The sequence below is a fragment of the Helobdella robusta genome (genome assembly GCF_000326865.2).
Source record: "Helobdella robusta unplaced genomic scaffold HELROscaffold_3, whole genome shotgun sequence".
Taxonomy (NCBI): Eukaryota; Metazoa; Annelida; class Clitellata; order Rhynchobdellida; family Glossiphoniidae; genus Helobdella; species Helobdella robusta.
The window spans coordinates 3,043,288-3,061,440 of NW_008704501.1; the positions used below are offsets into that span (position 1 = coordinate 3,043,288).

Sequence of the window (18,153 nt, forward strand, 5' to 3'; positions counted from 1 at the left end):
GGTATGGACATGTGTTGAGAAGGGATGAAAGGCGAGCGTTGGAGTTCAAGGTTGAAGGAGTGGTAGGAAGGGGTCGTCCGCGATTGGGATGGAGAGAGCAGGTGGAGAAGGACAGGGTGAAAGCTGGGTTGCGTGATACTGAGGCGAGTGACAGATGTGGATGGCGTCGAGGGGTATTTCGGTTTCATCATAGGTAGCCAAACGGCAACCCCCGATCTCGGGGAAAATGTCGTCTAAACGTGTGTTGTTGTTTGTTCATCTATCATCTATGACATCACTATCACCTGCCAAATCTCTCCACCTTTGATGAAATGATGGAGAAGTCTTAAATTTGAAGATGGATAAAATTTAAGATCAAAGCTTCATTATTTTCTTCAGCCAATTATCATGAAAAGTTTTTCAAGAAAATTTATCATTCAATTTATTTAGTTGATATTTTTAAAACCATTCATTTGAATTAATTTTGAATTAGTTATTTATTTATTTATTTTTTTATTTGTTTTTCTAATGACAATTCATCCAACTGAAGATGTAATAATAAGCAGTATGTACTGTTTTTGAAGTATTGTTATGCATAACGTTGAATGTGAAGTTAATAAGATCATACTTCTTATGTTTATTGTGTAATAATTAACAAGACACTGGTTAAAACGACTTATTAATAAATACAGCATACGTGTGTCAAAAGAATTTTTTTAGATAAAATCAAAAGGTACGCAATTACAATGCGGTACAATTCTATTGAAAATGAACTTTTTTTCACACTGTTATCAACTAATGTAAGCATTTATTTTTATACATTTTTCAAATTAGAATGCCTTAACGCTTCACAAAAACTTAACAAACGTAACATCTTAACTGTTTACAAGTAAGTGTAGTAGACGTTTATAATGTTGTAACTTTGAAACTAACAGTAATTAAATAATACCAAGACTATCAATGTTTAATATGTATTTTCATTGTTGGCTTGTTTTTTTTAAATTCCGAGTTAATTCAACATTGTTGCTGTCCCTGAAAAATTTATGTTCATTTTAACTTTGTTTTTGAGCTATAATAATGAATTTGCAATCTGTTCTTACTTTGTTCATTTTTTGAGCTTGTTTTACTCGTTTTCATGTGTAATAAAGTTTGCATGTATTTTTTATTTATTATAAAACATACAGATGAACAGTTAATTTTTCTTTTTTATCCTCTCTTAGTGTACGTACGTGTGTGAATATTACACACATGAACATATAATAAAGGAGTCTGAACAAAACTACTTTGCTATCAGATGTCAAATAATATTACGGTCGCACGCACCATTCATTTTCATTACATACACACTATACATGTGTGTGTGCTTGCTCAAATATAATATACACATGAGTGGGTGCATTATTTAGCACGAAAACCGCTGCAATGAACAAGTTCATCCCGTAGGTGTGTTTGTGGGAGATGAAGATGATAAGCGGAGGACGGGCAAAAAGGTTTCCGCGAGAGGTCACCGAGCTGCATCCAGCAAACGATATCTGTCCACTAATATTTTTGCCCCTGTTTATATCGCAAGTGAGCTCCGCAGTGCAGTGTAGGTACGCCGCCAGAATTGTGAACACTTGTTTACATTGATAATTGCAGTATATCAGCTACGGCAAAAATAATGCTCATACAAAAAGAATTCCATACATGTGTTTGTCCATTGAATCATTAATTTTTTTTGACAATTTGCATTCTTTACAGTTCAAAAACATTATCTCATGAACAAGAAACGGGTCAAACTGTCTTAGCAACGTCCATAAAAGTATCATTAATCTATTTATAACAGCACTTTTGATATGAAGCTTGTAAAAAAAGTTACAAAAAACACTTTTCAAAAATCCGAGCTTCCAACGAATAATTTCTGGCTACACCAATAACAAAGGCTAAATGTATAAACCTTGAATATATTCTTGAACACACGCGCGCTCACGCATAGCTATGCGTTTTTATATAAATTGCATTTTCTCATTTAAGTAGGCTAAACTAAATATTTATTTTTTGCACGACACTAATTTTTACTACAATATTATAACATTTAGTCGCAGCAACCCTTAATCGAGATACCAGGCATGATGGCCAACATTTTCCAACGTCAACTTGTGCAATTTAATTTATTTGAAGCAAAAAATTCGTACTGCAAGAATATCTTCATTTATTTGGGAAAAACAACAAGAACGGGTCGCAATACCTAAAGAGATGAAGAATGTTTGAAAATGAAACTGGAAGATCCAATAGATTATAGTGCCATGTTATCTAGACAGAAATGGTTTCATGTACAGGAGGTTGATGTATGATGATTGAGATTTCTTCTCTAATTCCGCCAACTTCTTAACAGAAGGAGCCAATATCTCTGTATGTCCCTTGTACTCAGATCCTGCGTATGTGTATTAATATATTGTATTGTTCACTTTATATCTGCATATATTTGTAGGTTTTTGTGTGTGTGTGATTATCTGATTAGATGATCGAGGTACACATATTAAATCGATTTTGAAAGAATTTTGTTATAATATTAGTTTTAGCTAGAAGTTTTCATAAAATAATATTACAATGAAAATACAATTAAACTTAACCGTTTCACCGAACCTAATATTATTTGGTCGCCAATATATTTAGAGCATCTGAAAATCAGGCTCTAAAAAGCACAGAATATCTTATATAAAATACAAAAATAAGATTACATCTTGCCAAAATGCTTGGACACTTAACAGTTTAGACCGCTAAAATGACCGACTTTGAATTATTACAAACAACATTAATTGTAAAAGAAATTTTTTAGTTTTATTTTTTTAAAATCAAATCGTTCAGTTAAAATAACTTCATACAACAAAATGTACAAAGTTTATGATTCCCTCCAGAAACAAACGTGACAAAATTTTCAGACTTACAATGTACATTTATAATATATAATTTGGTTATGTGGACAAACAAAATATACAGAGCGAAAATGATTTGATTTAATGAGCTGAATTTCACCTGTTACACTCTTTTTCTGTCCATATGTCACCTTCCCATCAAATTCACTGCATTCAATTTTCAAAGATGTGTCTGTCTGATCAATTGTCACTCCAAGGTGTTCCTCAATGTCTGATAAAAACTGTTAGATGATTAAATGACATTTTTAGTCTAAACTTTTGAAACAATGCAAAACGACAAGTTCATATACTAACTTACTTAAAATAATTTCTCAACTTAAAAAATTAATTTTATTTAACGCCTTCCTCACTCAGTTAATTTTTTTGTTTGGTGAAGAAGGAATCTAAAATCTTACAGCACTAACACACTCCTAATCACTAAGCACATGATTACATGGTTGATAACTTCTAACTTCGTAGCTAACATTATAAACCACTACTCCACTCGATATCACTTCTTAACAAATCACTCCACTATTCCGCTCCAAATTTATTTCGAATGCACAGTTTCACGTTATCATTATTATTATGGCCTATCAAAGTTATTAAAAGACTTCACTAAAATAGACTTTATTGATACCTAGTGAAATTGTACGTGTACTTCTATGGCGTGAACATTCTTTCATAATAAAAAGAGGCGTGCATATATATGAGTGTGCGTCTGAATCAAACACTGTATGCTGGTCTACATATTGTGCTGCATTGCATGTTTCAATATGTGCGTGATTTTATATTCAGACATCTTGGGGATGCTTTGCCATGTTTAGATGGAGCATGAACGTATTTATGAATATTTAGTGACAGAAAAGTTTTATTTTTTGAAGTTTTGAAAAGAATTTATAAAAACTTTATATACAATCTTGAAAAGGATTTATAGAAAATTTCCATTATCAGCTAATAAAATGAAATCTCAGATTAAAATTTGTATTGTATAGCAGATACTCCAGATAAATCTCCAAGTGACATACCTGGGGTTCATTGTACCAAATGCAACATCCGCCCTCGTCTGTTAGTCTCGTGTTGTAACAACCCTTGCCTCGAGATGAACAGTTTGAATGGTACCACACCTAGTTTCAGCATTGTATGATTACGCAAAACATACCACTTACTATTAATCACATTTTATTTTGATCTTGTTTTAAAAAAGTAACAAAAGTTTCTAAGAATAGACAAACTTACTTTTTCTTTTACAACTGACACAAGTGAAATTGCTAGACCCATCCTTTAAAAAGAAAAAAAATATTATTATCGATTAAATTATTTATAATAATAAAGCCAAAGTATCACTATTGTAATCCTTTATCTTATGCATGAATCAAACATGATAAAATATTAAGTAAAACACTCCATGTCGTCAGACAGCTTATGAACAGACCTTTCAGCTCTTCCAACTCTTCCAATTCTGTGCACATAATTCTGTTTCTCATCAGGCAACGTTACATTTATAACTGAACATTAATAAATCAATTTGGTTATAAGTTCATGCCTTTCAATAACTCAGTAATTTTTTAATTGAGAAAAAAAATTAAAATTTTATAGAAGCAAATTGCTGAAAAAATTCTTCTGAAACGTAATAATTTTAAATTATGGTACATGTGGTGAGCATCTGGCAGTCTCAGAAACAGACAAACCACCAGCGAACATGTGTCAACGAAGGCAGCACATATTCATGTCTACATAGTCATGTTCATGTCTATGAAGTCTTAAAAAGCACTTACTAGAAGGTAGTAAAATAGACAAGATGTTTTAAACTTATTGATGAACGAGCAGAAAGAAAACACAAAGGAAAGTTGAATAGAAAAAACACAAAGTAAAGTAAGCGTTTTATGGATTAGTAAGGCATCCTATTGTCAGAAAATTATAGTTGAGAATGAAAAAATAAATGTCTGAACCATATGGAAGTCCCGACACGTCCAAGCCACGAGCAGCCACGTCTGTACAGATGAGAAACTTTACATCACCTCTCTGTCGACAAAATATGTTCATAAGGTGAATAAAAATTATTGAGATGCCATCACTGCACGTGAAATGTCGACAGTAAATGCTAAATATTTATTACTTTGAACATCTCTAAATTGTCTCTTCTTTCGTTTGGCTTACGATCGCCGTGCAAACACACGCATGAAAACTGACTGTTTCGTCCCTTACCTTTTCAATTTAGATAATTAGAAAAGCAAATTAAATTAATTTGTATTTTTTGTATCGTACAAATTAAATAGAAGTGGAAAAAAACTAATTACGGAAGGATGTTAACCTCCGCCACTTTTAATGAGGTACTCCTCCATGTTGTCACAATCAACTTTGGTCCGGCAAAAGATGATGGCCCGATCCATTTTTTGCTGCTGTATTGCTCTCACAACGTACTCACCCTTCAGCAATTTTACTGCTTCAGAGAGCATTTCTGCCGTGCGATTGTTACGACTATGATTCATTGATTTCACACATCATTCAGATGCAAAATTGTTATTAACAAGTCAGTGAAATGAATTGCAAGAAAACTCTCTTTTAAAGTCATATAAAAATAAGTTGAAAACATCTGAAAATAGAAACCTGGCGTTTCGATGGATGGATTCAGTGCATCTTTACTATGTACTTCATCGGTTTTTATGTGATTTTTTAAGGTCTTCCATGTAGTGTCCGTTTTTGGATCAACCATTAAAACCTTTCATTACGACGTTGTCAAATAAACTTTCTTTTAAATAAATTTTCTGTAGCTGCCTCACAAGAGTTAAAGCATAAATACAAAACCAATTAAATGTCAGTGCTTAGCTGAATAAATATTCAAGATCTACATTTATTTAGTACAATAAACAGATATACTACAAACGGCTTTAAATTTTTCACCTACAAAATCATTCAACATAGTAATCTGAAAAATGAACAACGTCATATAATATATAGCAGGAGAAGAGAATGAAAAAATCTGTGAACGCACCACATGATGAACTGTCTCAGGTACGCTATCTTGTCCCTTCAAATCAATCCAGGTAGGAAAATGCATCAATTTATCCTGATCAAGCAAACGATTATTTGCTAACTCAATTAAGTATTCAATACAGGCAGTACCAATTTTATAATTCAAAACAGTTACGAATTTTTTTAGTGGAATGAACAAGTGATAAAAAATGAAAACTGACAGCAAGTCTTTTAACATCTATTGAATGCAAAGTAGCGGAGCAGACTATCATCTGCAACCTTTTGCCATCTGCTGACACTTGTGGGATTTGTTTGTGCATTCGAGATATCAAATCACCATAGCCTGCTGACAACAATCCATCCTACAAAAATAATGCAAAAAATCTTTTGTCAAAATCTAATAAAACATTGCATAGAGGGCATATTATTTGCCCGCAAGAAATATTTTGCTTCGTATAATTAACTTAAAAAAACAGCAATTTCGTCGCAAAATGATTTTGAATAAGTTGACAGTAAAGTTGTTGCTGCAAAGTCTTTCTAGAGCTTAATATACACAACACACAGTATATTAATGTTACTTTAAAAAGCATACTTCATACTCCATTTTAAGCTGATAATTCTAAATATAATAACATAGAATAATTGTTATAAACTGAAATTATAAAATAAATTAGCCTTTTTACTGCTCAATATAAACAACTAAAAACTTGAATATACAAAAAATCAAGTTTTCGATTCTATTCATAAAATGTATTATCTCATAACGTATATTGTTCACTGACGCATTCATCTAGAATGAAGAACTTGCAAGAAGATAGCAACAGTCTCTCAGTTGAAATTAAGTCCTCCAGTCTGCCTGGAGTGCCCACCACAATGTCCACCTGAGTATCAGAAGCAAGTGTCATCAATGTTTTTAATAAATAAATTGAAATAAAATAAAATTATAATAATAAACTAACTACACTAATCTAATCATTAACTATATTGCTTTATTCTGATACACGTGAAGACTCAACGATCATCTGAAAACTTACAAATATAAATACATGTTCAAAAAGTTACCGTTATTTATTAAATTTTAAAGTTTAAATTTTGAGTAAAAAAATTAGGATAATATGATAAACATAGGACCGATTTCCTCCGTTTAACGATATGTTCCGTGCTGCATAATTAACCAAAAAAAGTGAACGAAACATAAACGTCCGAAAGTTGCCGAGTTCCGCGCCAAAACACGCTGCAAGCAATTTGCAAAGTTTGTTAGGCAACAAAACGACGGTTGAAAATTAATGAAATAAATTATTAGCTAACATTAGAAACTATATTTGCAGTTGTAATTTCCCAGAAATATAGCACTCGTATTACATACAGACAGACAGCAAATAAAGACATACCCCCTTCATGAGAGCATCAATTTGGTCCTTGGCACTTGCCCCACCGACAACAAGCAGCTCTCTGTCATAATGTACGATAGTTCGCAAATCATAACAACAAGAAGATTTAGTCTATCAATGAGTTTATTGTTCCGTGCAAACACTTGAGCTGATATGTTAAAAGCTCAGGTTGGTATTCAATACGATGTGAAAATTTCGTAGGTTATGTGGAAGGCATACATTTGATGAAAATTTTTCCATAAAACCTGAGTAGCTATGCTACTTAATTTTTGATTTTCAATAAAGCTAAATTTTGTATGATGCTTTAAAAAACAAGTGTAGAAAGTTTAAAATTTATGAAATTATTCTTTCCAAACGGTATGTTAGGTGTAGGCATTTTAAACAAAGCAGCCTCTCAAATTTACTCATCATGATGTAGCAAGATTAAGTGAATTTAAAGAGTTTTACGAAAATATGCATCCAAGTGACTCCTGTATGTTTAGACAGGCCGTTTATAAAAACAAACAAACAAAATGATTACATTATTTTGCGAGCCGATCGATTTTTTAACACAGCATTCCAAAATGAAAAAATTTATCAAAGTGAAAACTTTTGAAACGTGCCAATAATTAGACAGATTTTTCATATATAAATTGATAACTGGTTTATAAATAATTATCATTATGATTAAATCAATTATTGAATTTTTGAGCGAATTCAATATTAATATTTAACATTGTAATTATTTTATTTTCGCTACTAAAGATACTTAAGGCTTAACAGCCTTGAACAGAAGTCTGGAGTTGAACTAAGTAACAGTTTTCTAATGTACGCATAGATTCACACCGGAGAAATGGGAAAACCAAGCAAAATGCTTACATTATAACAAAACCGATGGTCTCAAACGATTGCTTGCCGACAAATAAATTCTCAATTAAACCACTTTTTAAAGAATATACACAAAAACTAACCTTAGCTCAGTGGACAACTTTTTTTTGAAGTGCTTGATTTGGTTGAAGGTCTAAAAATTAAATTTACAGTCAATTTATGCAATAGGAGGAAATACGATTTTCTTCAGTAACAAAACTGATATTTATTATTATTCTATATAATTAAAAAAAAGCTCAGTCAAAACGTATAAACGTTTAAACGTATTTTGTAGGTAGAAGATGCTCATTTCTAATAAATACTATATACCAAAACACATAGGCGTCAATGCTAGCTACAAAATATTGATGATAGTAGAAATAAATTAAGGCAGCTAATATTAGACTTAATTTGATCAGAGTTGGACAGTCAGCCAAGTTCGCTCAAGATTATAATTATATATCATTGTAAACTTTACGTTAACGATAATTTTTAAAGAACATTACTCGATTAAAAAAACAATTGTAAATGTTCAACAGCATGTACAAGTACCTGTTCTGCCAATTCTCTTGAAGGCTATAATAAAATTTTAAATAAAGTGTTAATGTTCATTTACAAAAACGAGAAGAAAATGTTAATAAAACGAAGCAGCTTATTTTATTTGATCATATTAAGCCATTTTAGAGCAAATATAAGAATCATAGAAAGGCATCACATTCACCTCCACACTTAATGTAGCACCTCAAAACACTCCGCTCACATGGTTTCAGAGGCATCAAATTATTCGGCATCACCTAATCACTTATCATCTCACGCATCAAATGTGCAGCTCCCTCCTGGTCTGGTTTTGCTACACAACAACAACTTCAACAACTACAATCTCTCATCAAAAAACTAATCCGCTTCAACTATCTACTTGCATCATATTCTACCGTCACTCAGATATTCAACACACTCGATTCAAGACTGTTCAAGAAAGTAGAAAACAACGACAACCATGTCATCCATTCTCTACTACCACCAATCCAAACTACTACACACAACCTTCGTCAATGTAAGCATAACTATCAAGTCGCCACTCAATCCTCATACCTTCACCACAAGACACCTTGAATATGTTTGTCATTTATTCAATTTTGTCTACTCTTTTTTCTTATCGATCACTTAACTTAGTTAACATAGAAAAGCATTTTTAGCAGCACAAAACCCAAGAATGCCGTGAATAACTTGGTTAAAAAATTTATTATAAAAAAAACAACTTATTATAAATACAGACTTCAATTATGATAGCGTATGGGGCGTTGGGCTTTGCAGCTACTGAACCTTCTTTGGAGCCACCTGGAGATGTAAAATGGTCAATTGTTGAAACGATTTGTTGAAATTCATCTGACAAACTTATCTCGATATAACAGACTGGGTGGCAAAATATAATGAGTTTGCCCAGATTCCATCGTATCGTATGTTAAAATCAATAAGTGATAGAAAAAATAGAATTGCTCAGTCAATTATGAGTATAAGTTTGCTTTCCAATAACCTGATTTATTAATCTAAAATAGAAAATCCAAATGAGTGAATAAAGAACATAAATAAAATCAATTGAAAAAATATGAAATATTACAGAAATTATAAATGAATAACCAACCTAAAATAGAAAAATTAAATTCCAGGATCGTTTACAAAGCCAACAATAAAATATTACCACGTGCAATAATAAAATATGACCACGTGCTATTTGCATTTATATATAAGATGATACCAAAGTAATGAAACCTAATTTACAAGCACAGAATAGAAATAGATAGATAATTATATGAAATATAATTTACATGAGTTTGGTTAAACATTATACATAATGGTTAAACATTATACATAATCATCCTAAGCATTTTTAAAGGCATTTATTCTCAATCCAAAGCTACGATTTGCCAGGATCCCTCCTCAAATTGTCCTGCAATCTTAATACTGTTGAGGATGATTGCAATGCCAACACAAACACAAGTTAAAATGAATAAGCCACCTGCAAAACATAACCTGAGGCAGTAGAGTTGACAACACAGTCCCTTGGTGCATCCATTAAACTCACAAATCCCTCCTGAACGTCATTAAAATAAAATTCAAATGTTGAAAATATTTCTGTCTCAATACCAGAAACAAACATCACTCATCAACTCCATATTTAATGAACATTTTACAGGGGAGTACCAAATTCAGACTAGCATAAACCAAAATTTAGAACTCGTTTAAAAACCTTAGGCAGGTGCGAGAACCGGCTGCCACCAAAGTTAAATTTCATCTCTGCATTCTGTTTGGGAAATTTTCAAACTCTTTCATCAAACAATGAAAAATAAATGAATATCTCAAGTTACATCAAAAAACTATTAGTGCTATTGAATAGATTACAGCAAAATAATCGCACATAATATGTAAAAAGCGAACATCAAGCGTATCTCTGTAATTGTTTATGATGGGATGTACATTGTACATATGAAGAGAATGTTTCAAAATTAATAAACTGCAGACAATACTAAAATGTTTACAATATCTCCAAAGCATAACCTGATTCCATTACTCCACCACTCCCTAACCTTACTAAATATAACCAGAGATATTTCTATACTCTCTTGAATAATATGGTTGCTTTTCAGATTAATAAGCAATAGACTAACCCCTTATGCAAACATAGAAATTTAAACACGAATCTGACATTTCTCGTTTGCTAGAGTTTTAGTGATAAAAGAAAATGAAAGCAACCTTGAGGCAGACAGCAGCGTAAAAAACTGAATGACGTAGATTTGGAGGTATATCATAAGCCTTGCCAAAGTCAACACCTATCAAGTTGAAACTTTTCAACATTATTTTATGAAACTTTTTTTTAGTTTAGTTTTATAGTGGATTCATTCATTAAGTGTTCAAAACTACAAAATTCACATTTTAAAATTTCTAACCATTTTTGGACCACTTGATTGTGAAATTATCCAAATCCAAATAGCAGCCTATTACATCAGACAAACCAAAACTCTGAATAAATTTAAATATATATAATTTAATTGAAATAAGTGAAAAAATATAAATTAAAACCGCCTTATAAATTTTAAATAATTTTGATAATTCGCCCATGAACTTTGTTTAATTTCTAAAACTGAATTTCCCTGCAGTTAATGTTAGTGGATAATTTAATATGCTTATGATAAGCTTTAACTGCAAACAGACAGATGATGCCAGTTAAACGGTGCATTAACTTTCATAAAAAATAATGTTATTTATTTGTTGAAAATGGACTAAAAAATGAACCTGACCTCACCATAAGAGTCAAATTGTTTTCCAAATGACTTCTTGCCGGTTCCTCCGTAACCGAATCCTTCCCTGTCAGTGCCAAGATCAAGAAAAGCATTCATTGTTGACCAACCAACTCTGCACAGTCCCTCATCTGTCACTGTGGCCTCGTAAAAATATTTACCTGTTTAAATGCATTCGGGGTGAACAATTAAAACATTTCCATGGTGGCTGAATGGTGACTTCCTCTCCTCATTACATTCCTTCACAAATTTTTTTCCTACAAAGCAACTCTCTGCAAAAACTCTTCCTCACAATGCGGTACTTTAATAAGCTTATAGTTCAACCACATTGCTTTCAATCGCAACTTCCCATTGCCATATCTATACATATACATGCATACGTGCATACTTGTGTCTGAAATTTACATCATTAATTTTTACACAGCTGTCAACTTTTTTAATACTTTTGAATATAAATAAAAATTAATTTAATGAACTTATATCTATATTTATTATATTTATTGTAATTTTTATTAATTTAATTTATTGAAACAAATTTTGAAAATGATAAAAAAAGTGTAAATAAAAGATAATTAAATGACAAAAATAGGCCTGCAAATAATGAAACAACCTTTAATGGAGACTCCCTTGTTGGACCTCGTGCCGTGCCAGCCTTGGAAATCGCGACTCTGACATACCAACCCTTCTTCAGTATCAATTGCTTCACAGTTGAATGAAATGTATGTGAATGAATAAAGAAGAATAAAGATTATATCATATTATATCATACACGCGTCAACAAATGTACGTACATACACTGAGATAATTTATTTCTTTAGCAGCCACCTGCTGGTGAACCACCAAAAATATCAATAAATTATTGCAACGAAGGTCAGTGCATTAGCAGTTTGTTTACAGCTTTCAGTTTTTTGGCAATCTAAATTCCACTTGCCATATAATATTTTCTCTCTCCAACCAAGTTCAAGTTCTACCTTCTACACATTCACACCTCCCACACCTTCACACATCCATATCTCCTACACAGTCACACCACTCACACATCCACAATCAATTTCTAAAGATCTCTTTTTCCATATACCCTTGAATTAATCATAAAGTTGTTTTAACTTATACCATGCAGTCTCCAACATGAATGTATCAAAACATGCAACTCACCCATAGCTGGCGTTCTGTCAAAAACATTCATCTTCCACTTAGTGGGAACTAACAAAAATAAAAGTTTAAACAATGATCAAGAAAAATGTACACAGAATATTGATTATTAATAAAAAATAAAAGAAACAGACTTGCTGCTGGTTTGTTCCCTTGCGATTTTTTTGTTTTTCCTTCTTGAATATCTTTAATAGTTTCACAAACGATTTGAATCACCGGCAAACAAAAGGCCTTAAAAAACAAAATGAAGTGATGGAAAAGATTATCATTGATAAAATTGATATAAAAATACCAATGTAATGAATCATAAATTAAAGTGATAACTTACTCCAGTCTTTCCACTTCCTGTTTCGGCAGCCTGTTAAAATAAAAAAAAAAACATTTGAAAAAATCTCACAATTTTTGCTGCGTCTATAGTGAAAACATTAAATATAAATCAATTTTCACATTATAATTTTTTTTTATTATGAAAAAATTCCAGTATAAAAAATTCCCGAATCCTACAAAGAGTGTTGAGACCAACCATCAACACATCACCTCCTCCTAATATCAAAGGAATGCTCTCTGCCTGGATGTCAGTTGGTAGGCTATTTTAAAAAAATAATTTACAATATAAAATAAGCGGTAATCAGGTCAGTTTAGTAAAACATTTTAGTTAATATTATTGATATGAACCATGACATACAAATAACTAAAACATGTTTAGAAAGTGAGTTTTTCAGTGTTATTCAGCTGTTTATTTTACATTACTGCAGTTTAAAAACCTTTAAAATGAGTGTCAGAATTTATTTTAAAAGGCCTGATTATATGGATGTTGAAGATCTTGAAAATGGCATTTGAGAAAGCAATTGATTGTTGATTGATGTCAAAGATATCTAAGAAGCTAGTTTGGTAAAATTTTATTAAACAAATCTCAATGGTGCTTATGAGATATATTCACAATTATTTATGAACAGTTTGTGTTGCATAAAAAGTTTTCTTTTCTGGGTTCCAATAAACAAACGAATACATTTCTGAATGACCATGAGCTTGAATATATTTCTAAATGATCATGAGCTTACTTAATTTGTTACCTTAATTGAAAAATCAACCATATCATAAATTTTCCATAGTTGTTTAAAGAATTAAAAATTTGAAACAAACATACTTCCAATCCATCTCTTCAACAGCTTGGGCAAGCTCCGACATCACGCCCATCTCTTCAAATAATAATACATTAAATGAAAAATTAAGTTTAAAAAAGATTTTTAAAAAGTTTCTTTTTTGTGTTTATAGGTCATTTAAAATTGAATTCCATGCCTTCCCATTTCCTATACTAAAATATAAACAAATAAAAACTTAAAATACAAAAATAAAATGAAAATGTTAGGAGCATGTTATGTGACATTATTATTAAATTGGTGAGAAGCAATTTATAGGTTGGATATAAAAATAAAAAGCTGAAAATAAATAAGAATCTTTTTTAGTTTTAAGGCATAATCAGTTTAGAGATATTCTATCAGACAATGACTTTCAAAGTAAGATCAAGTGTGTAAGCTGCCTTTCTGGCAGTCAGAAGCCCTTCCTTGCTAGATTGAAAACAAAAAATTGCTACTTGCTAAAATAAAACAATTAAATAGTAAAAATTGATGTTTCTTAAAATTTGAAACCTGTGTGCTGTACACTTTCCTAAAATTTGGATAACAGTGTACACCTCACTAAAAAGGTATAAGTAATGTATCAATAAAGATAATTTTTTGCTTTCCTAATTAAATGATGAACCACATAATGAAAATAAAATACAACAGGATGAATATTGTTTATAATTTAACAGATGTTCAAACATAAGAATCACACTTTGTGTGGTTTGTGGTCTGGGAAATGATTCTGTATTTTTTTTTATAAATTAATCAGTCATATAAAACTGCTTTGATGGCATTTTTCAGTTTTACATATGAATACTTACAATATTCACCAGAACCAAAATGACAATATAAAAAGATGTGCTTCATTTTATAAGTCTGCAGCAGCATATGAAAAAATAAAAAAGCAAATTTACATAATTTATAAAAAACAATTGCTAAGTTTATCTCATTCATTTTGTTAATATTTGAATCATTTAAAAAGTTGTTATTACACAGAATCAGTGTTGCCCAATCTTTACTGTAAAATCTAAAGTTCCTTATTTCTTTTTTGGACTCCTCACCACATCACATTTATGTCGAAGAGACCTGATTCTTTACTCATGTCACGGCCACCTTATTTTTATTTAGTGGATGATTGTTTTCCATTCCACGATTCCATTTTTAAATTCAGTAACAGAATTAAATTAATTTGTAATGCTGAAAAAAAATTAATAGGCCATCTGACTTTAATTTATTAATTTAAAAAATTTTATATCATATTACTTTTAAAAAAGAAAATTATAAAGTGGCTTCATATGTTTTTTAAATTTGAAACATTTTGCGTTTTGCCTCTATAATATTAATATAACATCGTATATAATATATATAATTATATAACAAATAATATAATTATAATTTAATAATATTAAAAAAAGAAAATTAAAGCTGTCACAAGGATTATTATTATTATTATTTGTGGCTGTTTTGCTTATTTTGCGAAATTTTACAAAACTCAATAAAAAACAACAGCAACAACCTTCGAAGGCAGTCATGACGAAAACGCGAAAAGCAGAAATAGAAGCTTTTAAAAAACAAGTGCATAAGGAGAGAACATGACAACGAGGGATAAGTTGGGAATAACACGTTTCTAAAAGAAAAAAATTGAGTTTGACCCATGGATATATATAATATATATACATGGTTTGACCTGCTCCCTGATTTTATTTGCTTGTTTCTGATTTTTATCACTTATCTTTTTTTCTAATTACTGGTTTAAATCAACAGATTAAAAATATATTAAATAAAGCAACGGTTATGAAAACAGCATCATTTTAGTGACATTTTATTTGAAAATTTTGGATTATATGTGGTTAAACCATATTTGACAATTATGATATTCAAACTGGTACAATCGATTCATTAGATATGTTGTTTTAATAGTTACATCCTAAATTTTACATCTCAATAGTTTTGGCTTATATACGTACATCTTTATATACTTGTAAATATATATATATATATATATATATATATATATATATATATATATATATTTATTTACAAGTGTTGGTAATAGACCATAATTTTTACAATATTCTATAAATTCTACCGAATGTTTGGCGTTAATATGTTTGTAGTTCGTTTTTTCGATTTTTCTCACTAACCTGACACCTAATTCGCATCAAAGTTCAATTTTACAACACCAAAGTTAATTTTTACAACTTCAAAGTTAATCTTGACAAAGTCAATATTTCCCTATATATACAGCAAGGAACACTGACGATGATTCATTTGGAATCGAAATATGGCCTTATTTGCAGCATGAATTTGAAAAATAAGTTTATTTTGAATTTTAATAAACTAAACGTTCACCAAAAAACTTTAGTGAGAAAAATCGAAAAAACGAACTACAAACATATTAACGCTAAACATTCGGTACAATTTATAGAATATTGTAAAAATATATATATATATATATATATATATATACGTTTATATAACAATCAATCCATCAATCAATCAATCCATCAATCAATCAATCAATTAATCAATCAATCAATCAATCGATCAATCGATCAATCAATCGATCAATCAATTAATTAATTAGCTTGTAAAGCGCTATTTCCGCGATGTTCAACAGCGCTTCTCAATGAATTTTGCAAACAGATGTGTCTTGAAATCCGCTCTGAATTATGGAAACGAATTAGTCAGAAAAGTGGGCAGAGATTTCTAAAAGAAAGGGTCAGAAAAAGAAAAAGCATATTCAGCAAAAGAGTATTTAACACGAGTTAAGAAGAAGCGAAAACAAGATGACGATCGTAAACCGGGGCGTTTAGGTTCAATTAATATATCTGATACTTAGGAAATAATTTAGATTGAGACTTATACATAAATGTGCAAATTTTAAAAATTATTCTATATTTTATAGGAAGCCAGTGCAAGGGAACAAGATATAGAGATTATATGAGAAAAGAAAGGGACACGAGCAACTAGACAAGCAGCAGAGTTAAAACACTGGTTTGGCGGCTTCAACATTATCAATTTTATTTAAAGTATAAGTCTAAAATTTTTATTTTATTTTATTATTTTATATTATGTATATATAGACAATTAAAAATTGTTATAACTGTTATTTTGTTTTTCCATTTTTGCAAAGTTTTTTGTTATTCCATATTTTTTTAGAAATTTCTTAAGGCTTAAAAGTTCGTCGATGTCGTTAAGACGTTAACCAACCGTCCAACTCTGTGTGATCTCATACAGCATTAATATTAATTAAATCCATCCATTTTTTCATAATTTTGCAGCCATGGCAACGAAAGTCTGCGGACTGTTATCGTTATTTTGTACGGTAAATCTTATTTGCAAGTTACATAATTTTCAGAAAGTTTTTGATTCTTTATTTAAAGATTAATTTTTCTTTCCATTCCTTTTTTCTAGTTTTCACTTTCAGTCTGCTGGAGGTGGATGGCTACTCAGATGATATCGTTATTCTCAGAAATTCCAAAGACCATTCCTTAATCACCAACGCATTCAATGTAGATAAAATTGTCTTCAACAGCAGCCATTTTGAGGAGGTACTGGTACTCTTTCTATTTGAACCATCTGATGACCGAAATAATTTCACTTCCTCCTTCTCTCTTAGCCAAGTTCTACCACGTACCAGGTTAGGTGTCAGAAAGTAATTTTCAATTTTTGCACTCTTTTTTAGGTTATTGTAGTATAATGTAAGGCTAACCTTCTCAAAACCAGAGATCTGGACAATCAGTTTTATAGTTGTTCCAGGTTTTAGTAATTAATTATTAATTTAATTGGAATAAAAATAATTAAAAATTTATAATTTATTTAATTGATACGAATTGAGATTAATAAATTAATATTCATTGATTGGTTAGTTTATTTTACAATTAATAAATTTTATTAACATTAATTTGTAGATAATTTTTCAATTGAAACTCATTTAGTTTAGAACAGTTCTATGAGTTTCAGTTAAAATATTAGCTGTTAATTATTTTCAATAAATAATTATTTATTATAATTAATAATATTATTTATCCACACCCCATTACCCATAAACGTTTTTGTTTCATATTTTAATATTATCTTTTATGAGCTTATTAGTTACTTACTCTGTTTTTAATGTTAAAATGTGTTTTCCACTCTTAACCATTATTTGAAAAGTTACTTAAAAAGTCAGATGATTAATTTTTTTCACAATTTTAATTTTTACAGATTTTATTTTGAAATATTCTCCAAACATTTTTGTAATTTTTGTTAAAGATTCCAATAGAACTTTTTTCATTTGATAAATGTTTCAGTTGAGTAATTATAACATTTAACAGTTATCATGTAAATGTGGTGAATGGAAGTTTAAATTTCACAATAACATTTGCCAATCGATACCACGTTGGAAGATATGTTGTTCATTATGTTGGTGGACGAGAGCAGAGAATCTCTACAATACTGATCAGTCAATATTTTAATAATTTATTTATTAACTAAAAAAGGAATTTCAATA

The 18,153-nt window shown here is 30.3% G+C and overlaps 1 protein-coding gene across 1 annotated transcript; it reads right to left on the minus strand.

Annotated features, from left to right (window-relative positions):
- Positions 1–1,166: 1,166 nt before the first annotated feature.
- HELRODRAFT_106435 (hypothetical protein) lies at positions 1,167–15,261 on the minus strand. Its single transcript, XM_009021220.1, has 29 exons — positions 15,181–15,261; positions 13,682–13,739; positions 13,058–13,121; positions 12,863–12,892; positions 12,669–12,765; positions 12,538–12,585; positions 11,993–12,082; positions 11,383–11,543; positions 11,032–11,104; positions 10,838–10,914; positions 10,335–10,388; positions 10,118–10,178; positions 9,363–9,424; positions 8,639–8,662; positions 8,191–8,240; positions 7,241–7,301; positions 6,632–6,730; positions 6,071–6,211; positions 5,869–5,943; positions 5,484–5,595; positions 5,188–5,334; positions 4,993–5,081; positions 4,826–4,898; positions 4,309–4,381; positions 4,113–4,155; positions 3,902–4,000; positions 2,995–3,115; positions 1,749–2,392; positions 1,167–1,224 (listed from the first exon to the last, which is right to left on the minus strand). The coding sequence occupies exons 1-28, from the start codon at positions 15,188–15,190 to the stop codon at positions 2,268–2,270; spliced, it is 2,217 nt and encodes a 738-aa protein (XP_009019468.1). The 5' UTR covers positions 15,191–15,261; the 3' UTR covers positions 1,167–1,224; positions 1,749–2,267.
- Between the last annotated feature and the right edge of the window lie 2,892 nt (positions 15,262–18,153).

Excerpts from the sequence above, each read along its gene's own strand:
- HELRODRAFT_106435 (XM_009021220.1), bottom strand. Across the intron at positions 4,899-4,992 it reads ACAATTTAGAGATGTTCAAA|AGAGGTGATGTAAAGTTTCT; the intron begins GTAATAAATATT and ends TTTTGTCGACAG. Across the intron at positions 2,393-2,994 it reads ACAGAAAAAGAGTGTAACAG|GATCTGAGTACAAGGGACAT; the intron begins GTGAAATTCAGC and ends ACACATACGCAG.